Source organism: Leptonotus elevatus, chromosome 20 (assembly GCF_054856555.1).
Source record: "Leptonotus elevatus isolate MCC_2025b chromosome 20, RoL_Lele_1.0, whole genome shotgun sequence".
NCBI lineage: Eukaryota > Metazoa > Chordata > Actinopteri > Syngnathiformes > Syngnathidae > Leptonotus > Leptonotus elevatus.
In genome coordinates this window covers 15,943,034-15,961,949 of record NC_141258.1, presented here as the reverse complement: position 1 = coordinate 15,961,949, position 18,916 = coordinate 15,943,034, and the positions used below count along the sequence as shown (strand labels likewise).

General features: G+C 35.3%; 1 protein-coding gene across 2 annotated transcripts; it reads right to left on the bottom strand.

Moving 5' to 3' along the window:
- Positions 1 to 2,469: 2,469 nt before the first annotated feature.
- Positions 2,470 to 18,665, bottom strand: chrm3b (cholinergic receptor, muscarinic 3b). Of its 2 annotated transcripts, XM_086065032.1 has the most exons (7): positions 18,517 to 18,595; positions 16,751 to 16,866; positions 14,540 to 14,604; positions 14,191 to 14,369; positions 10,623 to 10,918; positions 6,171 to 6,835; positions 2,470 to 4,814 (listed from the first exon to the last, which is right to left on the bottom strand). In XM_086065032.1, the coding sequence occupies exons 3-7, from the start codon at positions 14,586 to 14,588 to the stop codon at positions 4,330 to 4,332; spliced, it is 1,674 nt and encodes a 557-aa protein (XP_085921158.1). In that variant the 5' UTR covers positions 14,589 to 14,604; positions 16,751 to 16,866; positions 18,517 to 18,595; the 3' UTR covers positions 2,470 to 4,329. The 2 variants fall into 2 exon arrangements, with proteins under 2 accessions (XP_085921158.1, XP_085921157.1); XM_086065031.1 differs by lacking the exon at positions 16,751 to 16,866 and having other exon boundaries at positions 18,517 to 18,665.
- Between the last annotated feature and the right edge of the window lie 251 nt (positions 18,666 to 18,916).

Sequence of the window (18,916 nt, the reverse complement as noted above, 5' to 3'; positions counted from 1 at the left end):
CCATGTAAGCAGACGCTAAGGGCGCCATGGAATCCAGGGGGTGCCAAAACCGGTGGAGGCAGTGGCGTAAATCTCGCCGGTGCAGCCGCGCAGGGGCCCATGACAGAAGGGGGAAAAAAGGAGAGAGAGAGAGAGAGAGAGAGAGAGAGAGAGAGAGAGAGAGAGAGAGAGAGAGAGAGAGAGAGAGAGAGAGAGAACAAAAACGGGGAAATAAACGGCCAGAGTTATTTTGTAAATACGATGTCGGAAATGATAATTTAATCACCTGACTTCGGCATCTGTCAGTCACGATGAGTCTCGACGTGATGCGAGTTGAAAAAAAAGTGTGTGTGCCCTCACCGTCATACTAAAAACATGACGTTAAAGCTATTGGAAGAGATGTGATAGCGTGTTTTGAGTCCAGGCCATTAGCCTACCGGACTCGAGCTGTAGCTTGCCGGCAGCAAGCTCCATCGCAGAAGCGACCCTCCAGGAGCGTGTCACTTCTCCTGGCGGTCAAAAGGCGGCTTCCCTGTGTCCACGCCGCCTACGCAGCAGCCTCAGGGGATGAATTTGACGCCAATAGCAAAAAGCTAATATCGCATTTGGCTCAGGCGCTCTGGACCATTCTCCAGATACAATAAACAAGGAAACAGGTGTTTTTCTGACAAATGCTACTTTGGACCTACAGGAGCGTTGTAAATGACTTGACGCGCATAAGCTTCAAATGAGTGATTATAGGTACAAATTATTTTTGTTATGAAGTGCAGTTAGTGGGATTCAAATCTGTGGCAAATTACTTTATTGTTTTTTTGTGCCACAGTGAGCCTTTTGCACATGTTCAAACATTTTTAAAAGTTATAAAATAGAATATAATGTATTGGAAGATTTTTGTGGTATTTTTAATGTTCGTGCGTGCGTGTGTGCACGGGAGCGCCCGTGTGTGGGCGGTGGATGGGGGGAAAATTGGGGGGAGGGGGGGTCAAAAATAGTTTTTTTCACAGGGGCCTCTCAGCATGGTTACGCCACTGGAGGGGAAAAAAACACTGTAAATTAAGGCTATGCAATTAATTGAAATTCAATTACAATTTCAATTATTGCACGCCAAATTACAAAATTAGCATAATCGTAAAAAAAGATTATTAATAAAAAAAATACGTTTCTTAATTTTATATATTTGCACCTTTAAAATTTAACAATTACTTATTTAATACATTTTGTTTCATCCAAAAAAAACTTGTATAATTAATAAAATAAAGTGTTTCAAAGATTTGTATTTGTCTTAATATTTTTTATTTGTTTTTTACATTTAAACACTTTCTTGTTTTGTTTCAAAAAGAAATGATTATCCTACTGGGAAGAAAAAAATAAATATATATATATATATATATATATATATATATAAACATATATTATTATAAATTCTTATAAAAAGGAACTTACATAATTATAGTGTTGCTAAATGTGTAAACATTTTCTTGTTTTGTACCAACAATTAAAATATCTTTCTACTGCACAGTGCACAAGCTGCACTCCAACTTCAAGTTTTTGCTAACATAAATAAATATGTAATTAATTATTATTATAAATTCTGTTAGGTCCAAAAGGAACTTACATAATTATTTAAAAAAATAAATAAATTGATCTTAATATTTTTAAATGCTTAAATATTTTCTTTCATTAATCGTCGTGATTTCAATTATTGCCAAAATAATCGTGATTAGGTTTTTTTCTATAATCAAGGAGCCCTACTGTGAATACTATATACCTTATTTTCTATTAACTTTAAAAATGGAAAAGCTAGGCAGCTTGTACAATCAAATACAAAGCAATGCCCAATTAATATTAGAAAATAATTCCAACTAAGTCCCCACAGTGACACATTTTCCTTCCACCTACTTATCTCTGCAGCCCTCTCCTGGTTAATTGGTATCGCTGACAGGATGAGTGGCCGAAAACAAACTTACAACATAAACATGTCAAAAAGACTTAAACAGTCCGGAGCACGGGAATGGAAGAAGAGTTCAAGTAAAGAAATAGTTAAGTGTAAGCATCAATAGTCAGGCATTAATCACAGTGAAACGCGACACATGAAAACTTGCATCTGAGCAATTAGCCTGTGATTAGCTTCAACATGGTACACTAACCAAAAAATTAACGGTTTTAATGTAGCTGGGCTAAAAAGGGCAGGGTGTTTTAAAAATAACTTGTAGAGACTAAACGTACTTAGATTGGCATAAAGTACTTATTTTTATTATTTGTTGATAACTTAATCTGACAGACTGCTACATTTTTTTCTCAGTCACTTTGGTAAATTTCTTAGATCAGAATTGAAATTTTCAACACTATATATATATATATATATATATATATATATGCATGCATCATATTAGCCAAAACTTGATATAAGTGCTTATATACGTATGTGAAAGTGAACTCAAGATAATGAACATTTCTTCCAAAAAAAGAGGCGTAAAATTGTTTATTGCCACTCCCAATTGAACATTTGTGTCAAATTAAACATAAAACAAAAATATTACCACATAGCTTTGCTTTATATCAGTCAGTGTAGTTTAATGCTAACTGACAATGCAATACACCATAGACAGGCTTACAAATTCACAATGTTATAACCCTTTAAGCAAGAAGTATTTGAACACAAACGGTGGTGCAACACATATAGATATACAGATATAATAACAATGTGGCGTGTCTCCCATCAATATGGAATTTTCTAAAACAAACAAACATACAATAAGCACTTTAAATATCTCTAAAATAACTACATTATAAATTAATTCATGACATATTTTACTACCCACACTGCTATTCTCAGAAATAATGTTCCTGTTGTCAATAATGTTGATACCGTTTGAAATGTCACGGTTATTTTGACACGTTGACTTGGAGAACACCTCACAATTTCAGCCTGCAGAGTTTATTGGTGGATATTTTTAATTGCAACTTGCCAGCCAATTGTAGAAGCGGTTTCCCGAGTAGCAGGCAGAGGTTAAACAGAAAATGGAACAAAAAAACCAACAACAAAATAAAACAAAAGCATAAGAATCATATATGACAACAATAACATAGGAGTTGTATTGTATCTATATACAGTACATTAGGTTGGCTGGTGAAGTATTGCAACATCCTCTGAGGAAAAGAAACGTCAATTATTGTGTGAATGTTGAAGACTATTCACACATAGGCATTCTGCATCAAATTGTTTTATTCAGAACAAAATTAACCACACTGAACACACTTTCTTTTCTTTTCTTTTTTTTTATGTGAAACCCTTAACCAGGCTCTCTGTGTTCAATGTTTATGTCAGAACTTTATTGACAAAGCTCAAGTTAGTTGTATGAATTATAATGGTGTCTTTAATAAGTGAATAGCAATTTCTGAGTATCGAATTGCAGGTCTTTTTTGTGTTTTTTTTGTGGGGGTAGTACTTTAAAAGCATGTCTTGTCAAACGCTTGGGGAGGACCTGAAGAAAAAAAACATGCAAGCCAATGGACAACATACAAACTCCACTCACGGGGCCTAACTCAAACTTTGAGTTCTTAATATGAGACATACATGCTAACCACTATCGCACCATGATGCCCTAGTAATTGTTCTTTCAAATGAAAATGTCAAGATTTCAATGACTCACTGTCGATACTGTTTAAAATTCTAATTTCAGAAATCTGTTCACAAAGCTCAAATGACTTGAGTTCAATTAATACTTCTCATGGCTTTGCTATGAGGGTAGCTATCTCTGAGGATCACAGTCCATGGGTCCATTTCACAAAGCACGTTCAACAAACACTGAGACTAACCCTGAACAGCGAGTTGACATACACTGAGAGAGAAAGCTTTGCGTTTTCGTTTCAGAACAGCTGATTTGAGCTAGTTTGATCAACGCAGAGGAGCTTCACCTGGAGTTACCACCACACGCCAAAACTCGCCATCTGACTGAATGAATGAGGAAATCAAATGCTGTGAGTGGCTGAAAGTAGGCGGAGACAGAGAGAACCTAGAGGTTCATTATTATAAACCTGCTACCGACCAGGTTAGATTCATAGACTCTGTTAATACGGTAACTGACCGAGAGTTTAAGTTGCCTCTTTTTATGAAACAGGCTAGAGTTACCTCTTTTTCAGTTACCTCCCTTTCTGAAACAGAAAACGCAGAGTTTCCCGCATTTCAGGTCAGGGTTTAACAGACTCAGCATTCTCACTAAACCTGCTTTGTGAAAAGGACTCCAGGTCTGTTTTGTTGTAGGGAATGCATGCTGGCCAAACTTTCCCCAAAAATAATATTTACACTCTTTAAACCCTATTTCATTTTCTAAATTGTAGTACATTAGTCTAAATTTGATCTTTCTTTTGACAAGCTGCAACATTCCTCTTATTAAATTGAGTCTTGCTTTTGTTTTGATTCCACTGGCACATTAAGATATCCCTGAAAGTTGTTCGAAAAGTCTTGTTACACAGGGCATAGCACATTGGGTTAACGGTGCTATTAATGTAACACAACCAGTAGCCCAGTGCCCAAAGAGTTCCCGGGATACAATCTTGACAGAAGGTGTTAACTAAGACCATTATATTGTATGGTAACCAAGTAATTATGAAGGCCAATAGGATGGCACTCAGTGTTCGTGCTGCTTTCTTGTCATTTGCCTTTTTTTCATTCTTGCGTTTGTTAACTTCTGTCTTGGCTTTTGAGGCAAACCTTTTCACCGTGGCTACATCTTTCATGGAGATATTTACAGGAGATGTGTCAGTTGGCAGTGAATATTTTGACTCTGTTGATTTTCTCTCCTTGTCCTTGGCACTTCTAGCCTTCTTTCCATCTACAGAGAACAAATGAAACATCAATCAAAATACATACTGGGCTAGATTTGGGACAATTCAAATGTTGTTGTTCTCAATTGATACAATTTGGATATGCGTCCTGGTTGCGTGAAAGGGAAAAAATGCACTCAGATATCGTTAGATCAAAAGCAGGCTCCTTGCGAATGTAATTTTGATAGAGAGTTCTGGATAGTAGGGATGTAATGATAACGGCAATATCGTGATATTAAAATTGCCACAATAACGTCGTCGTTATGTCACGATATTAAAAGCAGCACATCTGTTAAAAAGGTGAGGTTGTATTCCAATTTTGGAGTTCTAGCATCCTCGGGTGGTTAGTTTGTTAGTGCTGTTTAATTTGAATTAGGAATGTTTTGGACTATCCATCCATCCATTTTCCTAACCGTTTATCACTCATATAAATCAGTCATATGAGCAAATATTTTTCAACATCTCTGTCAAAAAAACAACAAAGTTTTTCCCACTTCAGCCGAATACAACATTGTGAATTATATAGACCATGTTACTTTGCGCCGCTGAGCCGATAGGCGCACATGACATTGACATGGCCAAGCCTATTTCTACGTCACTGCTATGTACACAATATTTTGTCAGATTTCACCGGTAAAGTCAATATTTACATCAAAGTACTTCGCACAGTAATTTTTAAAAACATATTTGCGCGGAAGATGCCGGAACCAATATTTAGGGTTTCAGCACAGGTATTATTATTGCTGAGGGAAATGTGATGTGCCTGATGGCGAGCCGACCTGCTTGATGAATGCCCGTTGCTGGAGGTAACAACAACACAACTTTAAATAACTTAAAAATGCCGTGATTATTGTGGGAAATTATCAAAAAAGAAGGTGCTATGGACGAGGCATGGGCACCGTAAAGTCGAAATGACGTAGAACGTACGACATAACTTGAGGACTCTCTGTATTATGAGCTTTTTCAATATCATTAACCTCCCTACAATATCATGATAATTATCGTATCATGAGGTTCATATCGTGAAATTTGTTGTTTGGATATCGTTTCATCCCTACTGGACAGGTTACCCTTATTTTGATCAATGGGGGAAGAGTCAGCAGTCAGCCCAGGCCAAATAAATGGTATCTTAACTCTAATTTAAGTACTACTTTCTTATTATCTTTAACTTCCATGTTGTCAGTGTTGACATTTAAGTAGTCATTTTCTTGCAATTTAGTAAAAGAGTCATATGGAATATGTGTCACTTGTGTGAATAGATAATGCAAATGTGAAAAAAATTATATATACTGTAGGCAAGAATAGGAATTGGGCATTTCCAACCTTAAGAACGCTCAACACAGGTTAGGATTACCATATCCGACCTTTCGCAAGCCTTGTTTGGTCTGCATCATTTACGTCTTCTTCCTCTGAAGCATCATTGTTGTTTAAACTGTCGCAGCAACTCTGGTCTGCTGCGGGAGTGTCATCAGCCCTTTTGAAACCACGGCATACATGTGATGAAAACTGGAAAAGAAATGTACTACATTTCCCTCTACTTTTCATTTCTCTTGGAAGACTCGAATTGTCCCTCAAGTTGTCTGAAGGCAGTTGATTTTGCTCATCGTTTCTGTCGTTCATTTGTTGTGTCGATGTCGAGTCTGATGTTTCCTTTTGGCTCTTGGTCACACCATCGTCACTCCTGTGATTTTTACTCTGGTTGTTTCCTGCACCAGAGCCCTTTAGACCCTGTATATCCTTAACACGTTTCTCTGTCTCTTGATAGATCTTCCAAAACAGGGTTGTCATTATAGTTACTGGCAAGTAAAATGCAGCTATAGCAGTGCAGAATGTAATAATGGGCTCAGAGAGAAACTGGATTAAGCATTCATTAGGTGGCACTGTCCGCTCACCAACTATGTACTGCCAGAACAGGATGGCGGGGGCCCAAAGAATGAATGATATTGACCAGGCTAAACAAATCATGGTCATGGCCCGCTTGGTTGTGCGTTTTGCACGATAGGTCAAAGGCCTGGTCACAGAGAAATACCTAAAGAATAAAACAAGGAAGAACAAAGGACACGATTCAGAAGCAATTTCAGAAATGTTTCCATCCAACTTATTTTCGCCCTCTTGGTATATTTGTTTCTAGCAACAGCAATAATGTTTCTTGGTCAATTTGACCCACCCAACTGTCAGAAACAAATCTTACACTTATTACGCCAGTACCTAATAGTTTCTGTGGTTGTTGATGTTGTTTAACTTTAAATTGGGCCAATTTGTACCACGATATGACAAAAGGTATACAGTAAATAAAAGCAATTGTGGGTATTGCAAAAATAATTATCTTGTGTCAAAATATTAGCAATGGGCATTTCACGACTTATATTCATATTTTATTTAATATTCTCAGAATTTCTATCTATCTATCTATCTATCTATCTATCTATCTATCTGTCTGTATATAAATATTTAGTTTTGATTTACAACTATTATTTTAGTACGACGGCGTATATATATATATATGTACTCGTGTATATATGTGTATGTATATATATATAAATATATATGTGTGTATATATGTATATATAATTTTATTTATTTATTTTATTTATTTATTTTATTTTATTTTTTTAAAGGGGAGAGGTAATATTCCGACAAAAACACACAAACTTACGACAAATACACGTAGTCTAAACACGTAGTAACAAAATGTACAAATGTGTAAATAATAATATTGTCAGGGTGTGGACCTTTGCAAAGTGAGGCAGGCATCTTTGTCGCTGGCCGTACCCAACACTTCAAAGTGCGAATGCTTAACATCATACGGTTAATCTCTGCTAAAGCAATTACTATCTCCTTATTTGAAAACCCGACCGACAAGTATTGGCACAAACATCCCAGTAGTACGCTACATGTATTTCTCGTACGTTTCTGAGGTTTTTTTTTTCTTGCAAATCTGCCACTTTATAAAGTGCCAAATTTGCGAGTTTTTTTCTCGGAATATTGCCCCCACCCTCTATTAAAAAAAGTTTAGAGTTCAATATGGCCCAACATCCATTCTCTCTTTATATCAGCATCACTGCAGAAATTCCAATTCCAATGAAGTTGGGTCATTGAGGGGGAAAAAACAAAATAACAAAAACATAAAACCAGAATATAATGCTTTCCATTTTCCAAATCCATCTCAATCTATATTCAATTGATAACATTATAAAGCCAAGATATTTAATGTTGAAATTGATGAATATTTGTTTTTTTTGCAAATATTATCTTGTTTTGAATTTGATGACTCCAACACATTCAAAAAAAGATCGGACAGGGGCAACAAAACACACCTGCTTGGAACATATCACAGGCGAACAGGTTAATTGGAGAGGTGAATGTCATGATTGGCTATTAAAGGAACATCCCCGAAAGGTTCATTTGTTCACAAGTAAGGATGAGGTAAGGTTCACCACTTTTTGAACAACTGCATGAGCAAATAATCTAACAGTTTGAGAACAACATTTCTCATTATACAATTACCAGGAATTTGGGGATTTCATCATCTATGGTCCATAATATCTAAAGATTCAGAGAATTGGGAGAAATCTCTGCACGTAAGGTGGAAAGGCCGAAGAGCAACATTGAATGCCTGTGACCTTTGAGCTATCAGGCAGCACTGCGTTAAAAACACAGATTAACACAGTTGATAGCTACATCCACAAATGCAAAACTCTACTAGGCAAAGTGAAAGCCATATTTCGACAACACCGAGAAACGTTGCCGGCTTCTCTGGGCCCGAGCTCATCTGACGTGAATGACTAGACAGGACTGAGGCAAAGTGGAATAGTGTGCTGTAGTCTAATGGGTGCACATTTCAAATTGTTTTGGGAAATTATGGACATGTTGTTAGGCCAAATAGGAAAAAGACCAAACGGATTGTTAGCAGCGCAGTCAGCATAACATGTATTACATGCACATTTGGGAAAGTACCATTATTGCTTAAATGGTTTGGTGCAACACCTGGTTTGTTTGTCCTAATTTACTCGCTGGGTAGTTGTGGAATTTGAGTGAATTGGGTTATTTTTACCCAGGTTGGGTTAATTATTTTTGACCCATCAGACCAAGTTGAAGATTGGATTTGGGTAGGCTGAAGTGCTAGAGCTGGTCATTGTTGTTTCTTTGTTTCTTTGTTTTTTACAGTTTTGGTGGACTGAATTTGGAAACAATTTAATGTAACATTCCTAGACCATTTTGGTGGCGACGGACGCAGGGATTCGGGTTTAAATCTTGGTGAATAACCACACGCATAATGAATGGATTGCAACAGGAAGGACATCCGGGGTAAAAACTCTGCTAAACATATCATGTGAGTGGGTTGCTGCGGTGACCCCTGAAAGGGGAAAGATGCTGCAACTTTGTCTTCTTCTTCCCGTCCCTATTTTTAACCACCACTATACTGATAACCTGATAATTTTTTGTAGATTTAAGTATGGGTAGTTTTTACTGGGGGGTGTCAAAATTAGTGCATTCATTTTGAGTTAATTAAAAGTTCCTTTAATGCCACTAATTTATTTAACATACGATTAATGACTGCCCCGTACTTGGAATGTCTGTACTGGGGGAATTCTAGTCGCAACACAGCAAACACGTCCACATCAAAATTTTGCAGTAGTAAATTTAATGATTATGAATAATTTATGGATACTGGGGTCAAGTTGTATTTTACAATTTTCAAAATGTGCAAAATTTCACAAGTTACTTCATGTTAAAAATTTGTCAGCTCCTAATACGAAAAGAAAAATGCACTGAGCTGTCACCAACGTCTTACAAATGCATTTATGCCATCGAGTGGCAGAAAAATGACATCAGTACAAATCAACATCACACTCGTTTTTTATAGTACAGTACATATTTTTAATTTTAACTCAATTGTATCAATTATTATGAAATTACTGTATCAATGATTAAAAGATGCAGCCATATTACTATTAGTTTAATATTTTTCTCCACTTTTATAATAACAAGAGTATGAAAACAAAAAACAAAAAAATATTGTACATTTAGAACAGACATACAATTTGCGATTAATCGTGAGTTAGCTATTAAAGTTAACAATCTTAATCTCCTGACAATCCTAGTTTTTTTCCCTTGTTAGATCAAAGTCTTGACCAAATGTGCTCGGTCAAATACCAAACCCAAGTCATTAAGCATAAATAACCCAGCATTGGCTTGTCACTTTTAGACCTGGGTTAGCTATTTCAGGAAATTTTAGAGTTATACTACCATCCAAGCGACTAGCGCCAAGACAACGTCATGCCACATTCTGCATGTGATACAACAGCATGACTTAGTTGTAAAAGAATGTGAGTACTAGACTGGCCTGCCAGCAGTCCAGACCTGTCTCTCACCGAAAATATTTGGCACAATATGCAACCCAAAATATGACAACGGTGACTCCAGACAGTTGAGCAACTCGAGTTGAACATCAATTAAAACTTGGAAAGAGTTCCACCTCCAAAACATTAGCATTTAGTCTCCTCAGTTCCCAAAAGGTTATTGAGTATTGTTGGAAATAAAGGTAATGTAACAGAGCGGTAAACATGCCCTGTCCAAGCTTTTTGGAATGTGTTTGTCGGGATCAAAGTTAAAATGAGTGAATATTTGTACATTATATAAAAAATGTATCATGTAATAAGTAAATACATAGTTTATTAGTTTGAACACTCAACATTTTGTCTAGTTTATTCAATTGAATATAGGTTGAAAAGGATTTGCAAATTCACATTTTCTACATCATCTGGATTTGATTGGAATTGAGGTTGGTATCTTTGGGGGAAAAAATGGATTACCTGTCAAAGCTTATGACAAGGAGGTTCATGACTGAAGCATTACTGGCTACATAGTCGATTGCAAGCCACAAATCACAGATCACCGGCCCCAGAGCCCACTGATTCATGATGATGTAGGTAGTATACAAGTTCATTGATAAAGTGCCAATGGTCAGGTCAGCGAACGCCAAGCTCAGCAAGTAGTAGTTGTTCACAGTCTTCAGCGCCTTATTGATCTTGAAGGACAACAGTACTAAGATGTTTCCAACAACAGTGACGAGTGAAAGTGACCCAGTAAGGAAGACAATTACTATAACCTGAAGATAAAAAAAATGAGAGAAAAAAAAGATGATGGTTACATCATTTATACTTTCATTTGCTAATTAGGAGTAAGTTGTAGTATTTTTCAAGAAATATGTATGTAGAATCTGTTGACTGTACACTGTTCCAAATTATTTTGCATGGGGGATTTAAATGAAACTAAATATTAGCTTCTTTTTTTTTTTTATTACAATTTTTGCATGTTGCCTAAAGCCCCTATCCTACTCAAATGCGAACATTGCCGAACACTGCGAATGTTGAAGTTGCAAAATATGAGGTTGTCGTCTCTGTCATTTTGCGACATATCTGCGACGTTTTGCGATGTAAAAGCGCAAATTAACCTAAAATTTGAGACAAATTGACCTACAAAACGGATTAAAATCATTATTTTTCGTTTCCTTTTTATTAGAGGATGTAATCATTGGACATTTTTGTCCAGTCAGTCATCGCCGTGATGCGTTTGCGTGCAAGCAACCCCTGTTAATTTTGGATTTATTTCCTGGTCTAATTTTGTGCTATAAAAATGAGTATGGTGTCGTCAAGTATATTGCCATAATTTAGATATATATCACTCAGGTCAGGTTTTCCATATTCTTCTTTGGAGAAAGAAAGGGGGAAAAAGACATTGGTAGACGCGACTGTAGCGGAATGCGACAGCCAATTATGCGCAACCAGCCCTTACGGCGGTATTATGAATGAAAAACATGACTGATTGTCCCCCAAATTTATGAGTACATGTGCAAACATATGCACTAAGCTCACAAAAATTTGGATAATATTTAAGATGGAAGCGCTGCTGCACATTCATAGAATGATGATAATAATAATAATAATAATAATAATAATAATAATAATAATAATAATAATAATAATAATAATAATAATAATAATAATAATAAACAAATAAAATAATAATAATAATGAACGCTTTCAAATATTATAAAAAATTCTAATATTTCCAGACTATGGTTGTCACATGTCTGCACATGTGCACGAGTCCTACATACTATACATTTTGGTGACAATGTTTTGTGTCTATAGCGGCTGGAAGTCATCACAATAATCAACAATAATAATAAAAATAATACTGCAAATTTAGTTCTAATATTTATTTTCAGACTATCATTAGCACATGCATGCATAAATTTGCCACCAAAACGGACCGGTTGTTGCGTGTCACCTGTGACAGTTTTTTTTTCTTTCTTTCTCAAAGGAAGAAGAAACCTGAGTGGGTATGGTGCTATCTGAATTATGCCTATACTTGACGACGCCATTGGCATTTTTATAGCACAATACAGTCCAGGAAATAAATCCAAAACGAACAGGGTAGTTTGTCTCCATGCGCGCACCATGTTATAGCGATGACGTGCTGCACAAAAAATGTCCAATATGACAATGTACATGGTATGTCATCATTTTGACACAGTGAGTCAGATGCCATTGATAGAGCCTATATACCCGCGCGGCATCATCTGCATGCGTTTTGGAGGAATATCACCCTGCTTGACTGTCAGCGCTGCCCGTGGTGGGCTGGGGCACATTGAGCAATTGGAAACCATGAAATACAAACTTGAAAACATGTACAACACATGTCTCCAAACTAGCTTTTTGTTTTTTGTTTTTGAAATGATTTCAATGTGTGTGCTGTTGCACAGCCGCACATCTCCAAACAGCGTGCTTCGCCTGAAAACAAACGCTTTCTCACCGTATAGTATATGGGCATTAGAGTGAATTTATAAATGGGACCTCGGAAAGAACTTTGTCGACACATTTATGACAAATTACGATGAATTACGATGGGATTACGAGCAAATGCACTAACATGGTGAACAATGGATTTGCAAGGAAATTTCCTTGCGATAATGTTGACAACTACGAATAGCTCAGAACACAAATGCGGCATATTCCAACCAATTCCGAAACCTGTTGAACTCTGGCAAAACGCAATTTTCGCAACGTTCGGCAACGCTCGCAACTCAGTGGGATAGTGACTTAAGTAGGTAAGAGCAGTGAGTAATATACCTTCGTAATACTTGCCTTTAATGGACAAGATAACTGAAGATAAGAAAGTAAATGAGAGTGAGAGGAATGAATGACATGCAGGAAAGAGCCACTTGGCATGGGAATTGAACTGTAGTCGCCAACTCCGAGGACTACCCTCAACACATGGTGCGGGTTCTCAGTATTGACTTCTTCTTTTCTTTTTTCTTTCGGCTTTTCCCTTCAGGGGTCGCCACAGAGAATCAATTGTCTAACCCTGTCCTCTGCATCCTCTGCTCTCACACCAACTACCTTCATGTCCTCTTTAACTACATCCATATACCTCCTCTTTGGTCTTCCTCTAAACCTCCTGCCTGGCATTTGGAAATTCAGCATCCTTCTGCCAATATACTGACTATCTCTCCTCTGGACATGTCCAATCCATCTCAGTCTGGCCTCTCTGACTTTATCTCCAGAGCCTCTAATATGTGCTGTCCCTCTGATGTACTCATTCCTGATTCTATCCATCCTGGTCACCCCCAAAGAGAACCTCAGCATCTTCATCTCTGCCACCTCCAGCTATGCCTCCTGTCTTTTTCTCAGTGGCACTGTCTCCAGACCAAACATTACTAGTCTCACCACAGTTTTATAAACCTTTCCTTTCATTTTAGTTGAAGCTCTTCTATCACACATCACACCTGACACTTTTCTCCACCCATTCCAGTCTGCCTGCACAAGCTTCTTCACTTCTTTTCCACACTCTCCATTGCTCTGGACTGTTGACCCTAAATACCTATACTCCTCCACCTTCTTGGTCTCTTCTTGCTGTAACCTAACTCTTCTACTTGGGTCCCTCCCATTCACACACAGATGTGTCTTGCTACGGCTAACCTTCATTCCCCTTCTTTCCAGGTTAAACCTCCACGCCTCTAGCTTCACCTCCACCTGTTCCCTGCTCTCACTACAGATCACAGCATTGACTATTTAAAAAAATTAACAATCACTGCCAAATGATTCGGAACACTGTAGTTCAATTCCACCTTGAAAAACAATCAAATATGTAATATGTAACTTCATATTTAATAATTTAATAAATACATGAAAACCTCAATTCCACATGTATAAAAAAAATCACAAATATAAAACACTGTTGTTAGTTAGATAGCTAGAGGAGGTAAGTAATATTCAAAATACCATACAATCATGAATCCAAAAAAGAAGAATTGGAGCACATCAGAATTCCTCATGCTTTTCTTCTGGGGAAATACATAAATCATCTGTTTGTTACCTGCCAGACTGTATGTCCTCCTAATGGGTCAAAGTTGTTTGCAGCCTGGATTAGTGTCCTATTTCCTGGTGATTCTGTGAAGTTTGCCCCATGCCAAATCACATGACTGCTACTGAACTGATGGGTACTCCACCCACCAACACTTCCAGACAATACAGCAACTTCCTGGTAAGAGCCATCTACAATGGAAATAAATCATGTTTAACAATCAGTATAAGAAATGACATTTTTGAACTTCTGGATGACCAGGGTCTTTTGTGGTGGCTTCTACTCAAGTAAGCTCTTTGTCAGGCCTGTATAATTAGCTTTTCAAATGTTAAACATGGCTATTAAGTGTCGTAGACAGTACCAAAAGTAGCTGGTATGAAGGTGGGATCAGAGCTTGAGATTTCATCCATGATGACTAATAGGCATCTAAAGAAAGAGTGGAGAAAAACATGAAGAAGATAAATAACTAATTAACTTCATCCATCCATTCATTAACTACAAAAGTAATCAGATTCCAAAATTACATTATTAGCAGCACATGCATTGTATGTATATGTATGTGCTGCTAATAATGTAAAGTACAAATACCAATATATGGAAAAATAATACAAATACAGTGGATATAAAAATAATATAATTATATATATATATATATATATATATATATATATAGTAAATATTATTTTATATATACATACATACATACATACAGACATATTAGAGCTGTCAAACAATTACATTTTTTAATCAGCTCAATCACATCTTAGAATTTTGATTAATCACAATTAATCGCTTAATTAAAAATACTTTTTTAATCAAAATTGTTTGCCCACCAAATTTGAAGAACAGCTGTTATGTGTTAATTATTTTGACATTCAATGTGATGAGGATGTCTTCAACATTTTTTGATCCACTGCACACTCTCATCCTCCTCTTTTTCTAATCAGTTAATTACTTGCATAATCAAAAAAAAATCACCCCAGTAGTTTGACATGGACAAATATTATGAAAGTCATACACAAACATTTATTAAATACTTTAATGCATGTAGTTATGTTTATTGCTTTAACGTAGCCATCCACTGTCAAGCTAAACGATCACATCTGTGTTCAAAACTAATAGTGTGATTAATCTGCGTTAATACATGATTAATGCGATATTTTTTGTGATTAATTACTTAGTTAACGGTTTACCTTTGACAGCACTAATATATATATATATATATATATATATATATATATATATATAATATATATATATAATATATATATATATATATATATATAATATATATATATATATAATATATATATATATATATTATATATATATATATAATATATATATATATAATATATATATATATATATATATATTAGAGCTGTCAAACGAAATAATAATAAAAAAGTATTTTATTATCAACATTTTTGTCCCACCAAATTTGAAGAGCACCGTTTATGTGTTAATTCTTTTGACATTTAATGTTATGAGGACGTCTTCAACATTTTTTGATCCACTGCACACGCTCAACCTCCTCTTTTTCTAATCAGTTAATTACTTGCATAATTTAAAATGGAAAACAATTACCCCAATATTTTGACATGAACAAACATTCTAAATGTGATACGCAAGCATTTATTAAAAGCTTTACTTTAATGCATGTATTTATGTTTATTGCTCAAACAAAACCTGTGCTACCTTAAACGTAGCCGTCGACTGTCACACTAAAGGATAATCTATGGTCAAAATTAATAGTGCGATTAATCTGCGTTAATTCATGATTAATGCGATATTTTTTTGTGATTAATTACTTAGTTAACGGTTTACCTTTGACAGCACTAATATATATATATATATATATATATATATATATATACATATATACATATATATATATATATGACCGGTACAATGAGTAGGGAAGTGAAAAACAACAATTCCATCCAGTCGGACAGCTTCCATTGCATTGCTGATTATGGTATAGATTAGCATAGCCTGTAAAGAAAATATTACATTACTAATACAGGCTGTACTAATTAAAGCCAGAACCATCATTTCCATAGGCTCCAGCTCCAACTATTATGAGGATAGGCGCAGAAAATGGATAAATGGATGGACGGATGGACCAATGCTTTGGGATAATGTCATACCTTCAGTTCAGAGGAAAGATTGTGTTGGTGTTTGACAGAACATACAGGGAAATACAGGTAAGTACATTTTGATGGTTTCTAGACTGTAATACATGGATAGTCCTCAAATGATGGAGTCAATCAGAAACAAAATCTGAGGTGCAGTTGAGTTGACATGAAATGCACTAGGAAAGATTAGTTATTTATATTGTTGTAGTTTTTAACTTTAGCATCATAATTTCTCCCCTACTAAATGTGCAAATTGAAGATTTAAATTTTCAATGTCTTGCTTAATTGAAATTGTGCTAATTTTTCATCGTCGTACAAATTGGTTCACCTTTCAAATTGCGTGCATCAACTTGCTATGTATCAAGTATCTATCAGTGTAGTTTAATGATAGAATAGTAAATAGAAAGTGATATGGAATCAGATTGAAAACATACCAAAAACATGCAGGCTTGACAAAAAAAAGACATAAATCGAGATTTTAACCCTCTGTGTAAAGGAGTATTGCCAACCACTCTTCCATTGTGCTGCCATCATGGAACGGTTACTGTTACTGTTCAAATGAACAAACACACAAACAAACAAATAAACATTAAAAGTGAACCACTAAATCATCAACTATGACACAGCAAAACTAAAAATCAGAGACTACACTCAGTATTTATGTTTAGGGGGAAATGTTATACTGCCCTGTTATGTTAGTGCCTCAGAAACATCAATAAAGATAGCAATGTTTATTTTTTTAGAAAGTGTCCTAAAAGAAAATCCCATCAACGTATACACTTTGGTCCTATCTCATAACTCTATTAGTAACCATTAAACACATATTTAGTACATTTCCTTTCATGTTGTCTTTCAAGGATAATCCTCTATGTGATACAAACCATCGAACTATTGTGAGAATGATGTTTGTAAATACTTTTACATGTTAAAAATAAAACAACGGTTTTATTGTTATCCTGGTTTAATTTTTCATTGTACCACATGTTATTCACTTGTGGTGACGAAATGCCATTTTCCCTAATCATGCTAAATCAAAAGAGAAGTGTATGTCTACTCTGTTACACCTATTATACCTATTAAGTAGAGCTGTGCAATTAATCCCAAATTCAATTCCAATTCCAATTATTATACTCCACAATTACAAAATCAGCATAATCTTTTTGTGTGTTAATACTACAGGTAATTTTTGAGTTGTTTAAATTTATACATTTGCACATTGTTGAAATTTTAGAATAACTAATTTAATAAAATTTTGTTTAACCCATAAGGAACCTGCATGTATAATATTTTTGTTTTTTACGTAATTAAACATTTTCTTGTTTTGTACCAAAAAAATCATCCAACTGCACAGTGCACAAAGCTACGCTTCAATTTCAAGTTTTGGTAACAATTTTTTAAAATATATTTTATTATAAATATATATTAATATGAATTTTGTTTGGTCCAAAGGGACCTTTCATCATTATAGTGTTTCAATTTATTTTTAAATGTGTAAACATTTTCTTGTTTTGCCCAAAAATAAATGATTGTGCTACTACACATTGCACAAGCTGCACACCAACGACAAGATTTTGCCATCATAAATAAATAAATAAATGTATATTATTATTAATATATATTATTATAAATTCTGTTTGGTCCAAAAGGAACTTACATAATTATAGTGTTTCTATTTTTTTAATTGGTCTTAATATTTTTAAATGCTTAAAAATGTTCTTGTTTTGTACCAAAAAATAATAATCGTGATTTAAATTATTGCCAAAATAATCGTGATTATTATTTTTTTCCAGAATCAAGCAGCCCTAGTATTAAGCCAAATTTTGTACCGCAAAACATACTATTACATTTTTTTTCAACAAATGTATTTGACCCTCAAGATAGCAGAAGTGTTAAAGTCAGCATCTTCAGGATGCGTAATTCACATTACTAATACTGTATTCATATTACTGTTTCCAATATCATGCTGTTGCAGTGTATGCTGGAATTGGAACAATGGAACTATATGAGACACGTTGCCTTGTTTGTACTTAAGTATCCAAAATTTCCAATGTCTACACAATTTTCAACAACATACCACAGTTCATCAAGTCAAATGGTTTCAAAGTAAATGTAATCATAATTGAGATGTGGAAATAATATAATAATACACTATCATACAATAATTGAGTTGCGCGGTTAAGTTGAAAAAAAAAAAACTTACCAGGCACACTTATGATATCCTACTGGAAACTCAGCCCTGCTTGTGCCAGCATGCTGCTTTCCTTGGCTGCTCAGACTGCTCAAGCAGTGTGTGTGTGACTGGAGCAAACTGCTCCGCCTTTTAAACTTTATCTAAGGCAGTGAAAACTCAAGGGGTTCTACGCGACAAAGAATTGGCTCATGAGAGTTCAGTTCATACTTTTGAGGAGGGAAAAAAAGAGTAAGAAAAGCAACATTTCGAACACTAAGAGTTTAATTCACAATGACATATGACAGAGTTATTGTGGGTTAACGTGTTTTAATGTAATGTAAGCTTTTTGGCAGAAAAATTAAATCTATAGAAACTGGAAAAACACTATACAGGGTCGAAAAAAACCCTTTGTGGAGCAGTTTGCAACTCA